General features: G+C 54.2%; 1 protein-coding gene and 1 long non-coding RNA gene across 2 annotated transcripts in view; one reads left to right on the top strand and one right to left on the bottom strand.

The window, feature by feature from the left end:
* The window catches only part of GRID2IP (Grid2 interacting protein), a 72,071-nt gene that overhangs the window by 56,278 nt on the left and 11,954 nt on the right, over positions 1-3,839 (top strand). The window contains 3 exon segments of the mRNA XM_025208284.1: positions 1-150; positions 1,685-1,772; positions 3,707-3,784. The exon segment at positions 1-150 is cut by the window's left edge and continues 171 nt beyond it. Of these exon segments, the coding sequence (XP_025064069.1) occupies positions 1-150; positions 1,685-1,772; positions 3,707-3,784 (316 nt within the window).
* LOC112550856 overlaps positions 1,766-3,839 on the bottom strand; it is a 28,055-nt gene continuing 25,981 nt past the window's right edge. Inside the window, exons 3-4 of the long non-coding RNA XR_003094905.1 lie at positions 3,501-3,728; positions 1,766-2,438 (exon numbers count right to left, since the gene is read on the bottom strand). This is a non-coding gene — a long non-coding RNA (uncharacterized LOC112550856). The remainder of the gene's footprint in view (positions 2,439-3,500; positions 3,729-3,839) is intronic.

Genomic DNA, 3,839 nt, shown 5'->3' on the forward strand with positions numbered 1-3,839 from the left:
CCCCCACCCCCGCCTCCCCCACCAGTGCCGTGCGTACCCCCCATGCTGCACCGAGGCCTCATGCATCGCCGGAGCGAGTCCAACCACATGAGTGTCAAGCGGCTGCGGTGGGAGCAGGTGGAGAACTCCGAAGGGACCATCTGGGGGCAGGTATGAGATGGAGCCCGGCTGGTGGAGGCAAGGAGTTGTCGGTGGGGGCAGGAGAGTCTCGTGTCCAGAAGCTACACCGAGATCTTAGCAGCAAAGCTGCTGATCAGAGTGACCAAACCCAGCCTCCAAGGCTGGAGCCCGAATGGTCAGGAAGGAACCGTTGCCCCAAGCAGCAGCAGACTCCAAGTGCACTGGCTGGGGGCATCTGTCCCTTCCCTCGGAGCATTAGGTGCTGGAAACGAATTGGAGCAGGCGGATGCGGTGGCCTGTCCCAGGGGCTGTTCTTAGTCTCCTTGTCTGGATCAGAACCCAGGGCACCAGGCGAGGGTCAAGCACGGTGAATACTGAAAAGCACAGGACGTGTTCCTGTCGCACAGTGCAGCGGGGAGCATACCTTTCTGCCCGGGTGCATCAATGTGGACAGGAGCTGTCATCAGTCACCAGCTGTAGGAAACTCTAGAGAGGCTAAACTGCAAAAGCAGAGAGATGAAGAGAAGAGGGCACCAACCCAGCAGGGGAGCGGGGGTGTGAAACAGAGAGAGGGTGAGAGAATGGTCCCCGGAGTGGTTCCCTTTAGACGGCACGCTGAGCTCAGCCAGCCCTTTGCGAAGCCATGAGAGCAGAGCCGAGTCGCTGTGAAGCAATGTGGGACAAGCTGAGCCCAGCAAGACTGAAATGCAAACCTCTGGCTTCCAAAGCGCGGGGCTGCTCAGCCTGCCCGTGCTCTCTGGCACAAACGAACCACCAGGCAGTCTCGCATGCCAAGACCAGACTCCCTGGGTGACCCGCTTCTGTGAATTAACTCATACATAGTGCATTGTGTCATCTGGAAGGCAGGGTAGATTCGCACCTTATAGACTAACCAGGGAAGGAAGGCAGGCAGGAAAGCAAGCCCAAGCTGCCATGAGCTGAAGCTCACTTCCATGAAAGGACATACAAAAAGCACAGTATAGTGAGAGAGAAATTAGGAAGGAGAGTGAGTTAACATCAAGTTTGCTTGGCACCTTAGCTCCCCCCACCCTTTGGGAGGCCTGGGAAGGAATTATTTCCACTCAGGGACTTCTCAGCTGCAAAAGACCCTTGAGGTCTCTGGAATCCCCATTTTGGGCTTCAGTGAAATCACCTCCACCTGGGCAACACGCTAGAGAGTGTGATGTGTACTCTGTAGCATTTAGTGCGTGTGTGCAACCTGCCTGGTTAACCCCGGTTGGGGGAGCCTGGGGGCAGGAGAAGGGGCTGTCCTGGAAGAATGAATCACTGGGTTCCTTCCTTCCCTCTGAAAAGAGACTAGGTCCTTGGGGATGCCGTCAGCTCTGCTATCTGAAGTACCTCAGTTCTGGGGCACTGCAAGAGGCAAATGAAATACCAGAAATAACAGGCCCCAGGGGCTGCTGCAGTCACAAGGAAAACGCCACAGACTAGCTCTGAGCTCCGGTGGGGGCGCGCAGCACTGAGTTGCGGGGGCTGGAAGGGAGTGCAGCCTGGCCTCTCCCCTGGAGCCCCACTAACCGTTGTCCTCCTCTGTCTGCTGCAGCTCGGAGAAGACTCCGATTACGACAAGCTGAGCGATATGGTCAAGTACCTCGACCTGGAGCTGCACTTCGGCACTCAGAAGCCTACGAGTAAGTCAGCGCGCTTCCCTGTGCATTCACGTTGTTCCCAGAGTGAGACTGACACTGAGCAGACACGGGGACACTCTCATGGCAAAAGAGCAGGGGTCAGAAAGAGAATGCCTTCACCCAGGCAGGCTGTCAGCATAGCACTCGTCCGCTGTATTTCACAGTAACATCCCCCATGATCTTAATAACAAGGGAGATTATTGAAGCAGAAATCCTCTTAAAATCTCCTCAGTTGTCCATCGATGCTGTTTGTGTTCTCTGCATTTCAGTCCCCCAGGGCAGTGAAGCTGAACAGGACGGTTTCGCCTCCTGCTGCGTACCTGTTCACTTTCACTTCCCCGTTCTCATGCTGTTGTGGTTGGGCTCCCCGCCAGCTACGACAGCGATGGGAGAGTCAGTGTCCAAATACTGCCTTTTGCTGCCATGAAGAAGGTCTTTTCCAAAGGACGGAAGCTTAGACCTGGCCCCCTAATGCGTGCGCAGTGTTGTACCCAGCCACAGCACACGACTGCGACAGCTGTGTGCGCTGTAGGGTAACAGCATGTGCGAACGGCCAACCAAACCCCTCGGCCCTTCGCCCAGGTGGTTCCTGGTGCATGCTCACAGGGGAGGCAAATGTGAGCGAGGGGCAGAATCCTGAGGTTCCTTCCGCTCCTTTGAAAACCAGGCCTGGAAAAGCCATGAAAACATGTGAGTTCGCAACGGGCTTGTGTGTTGTGAATTAAATGAGCTTCAGCCAAGCTTGTGAACAGGCTTGTGAGCACCTCCCCTGTCACATCCAATGCATTCCCCAGATCTCAACGCTGGGTCTAGTGGTAGTTGACAGAGTCTTTTTAAATCATCAGTGTGGTTCTGGGGTGTGATAATTACTGCTCTGGGTCTAGGATTCCCAAATCACAGCTCAGACAAGGTTCCTTGGGTGAATCTGGTATCTTACATTAGACCAACCCAAATGGTTGGAGAATAGTTATTAAGCAAGCTTTTGGGTTCAAAAACCCTTCGTCAGGCTAAGGAAAGTTTTTTGAACCCAAAAGCTTGCTTAATAACTATTCTCCAACCATTTGGGTTGGTCTAATAAAAGATATCAGATTCACCCAAGGAACCTTGTCTGCCTGTGTCCTTAGACTAACACGGCTACAACCTACACCACTGCAAGTCACAGCTCGGCTTTCATCCCAAGAAGTCAGTCCGTTCCCCAGAGGTCACTGAGCACCACAAATCCTGCACAGGGCAAGGGTGGAGCTGGGGCAAGTGTCCGGAGGGCGTGGGGGCTGAGAGCGCTGCCTGGGCTACAGGAAGCATTCCAGGTGCAGCAGAGAGGGGAGCCCGGGAGTCCTGGTCTGCTTTTGTAGCAGAGCAGCTGTCAGAAAGGGACAGTCCATTTTGACTGTTTGTTTCTCTTTGGCTCTGTGCATACGTGTGTATTTATTTGTACGTGTGTGTGTGTGTGTGTGTCTGTACACAGGCATGCACAGGTGTGTGTGTAAAGCGGGGCAGGACTTGTTTCTTCCGGGGCAGAAAATGTACGAGGATCCCTCTGCCTCCCCCCTGGGGCTGGACCAGCAGGGAACCAGCTCTTGGAAAGACAGTTTGGCACCGAAGAGTAGGGGCTGGGGGGCAAGTGGGGGTGCCAGCTTAGGGGGTTTGGCAGGGCGGGGCGGGGCAGGGCTCTTCTTAGGAGCTGTCCCCCCAGGCAGGTCTTGGAGCAGTGCAGATTTCTGTGCATCTCACCTCTTGTTTTGCCTTTTCCAGCTCAGCACGAGTCTTCCATTCAGGACATCTTTGAATCGCAGCATTCAAGGATTCCCGGAGCCATTGTCATGCGTCAGGCGTCAGTCCTGCTCACTCACTCTTTGGTTGTTTTCAGCTATTTCCTTTGTCTGGAGCCAGCAGAGCCTGCCCTTACCTCTGATTAAATCTTTCAGTTTCTCTTCCAGAGCCAGCACTCATGCCTGAGTCCTTTAAAAAGAAAGACGTGGTTGAAATTTTGTCTCACAAAAAGGCCTACAATACATGTAAGTAAATCTCGGAGTGAGTGCAGCACCTGCACAGGCCCCAAGCTGGAAGAGC

The sequence above is a fragment of the Alligator sinensis genome, unplaced genomic scaffold (assembly GCF_000455745.1).
Source record: "Alligator sinensis unplaced genomic scaffold, ASM45574v1 scaffold1164_1, whole genome shotgun sequence".
NCBI lineage: Eukaryota > Metazoa > Chordata > Crocodylia > Alligatoridae > Alligator > Alligator sinensis.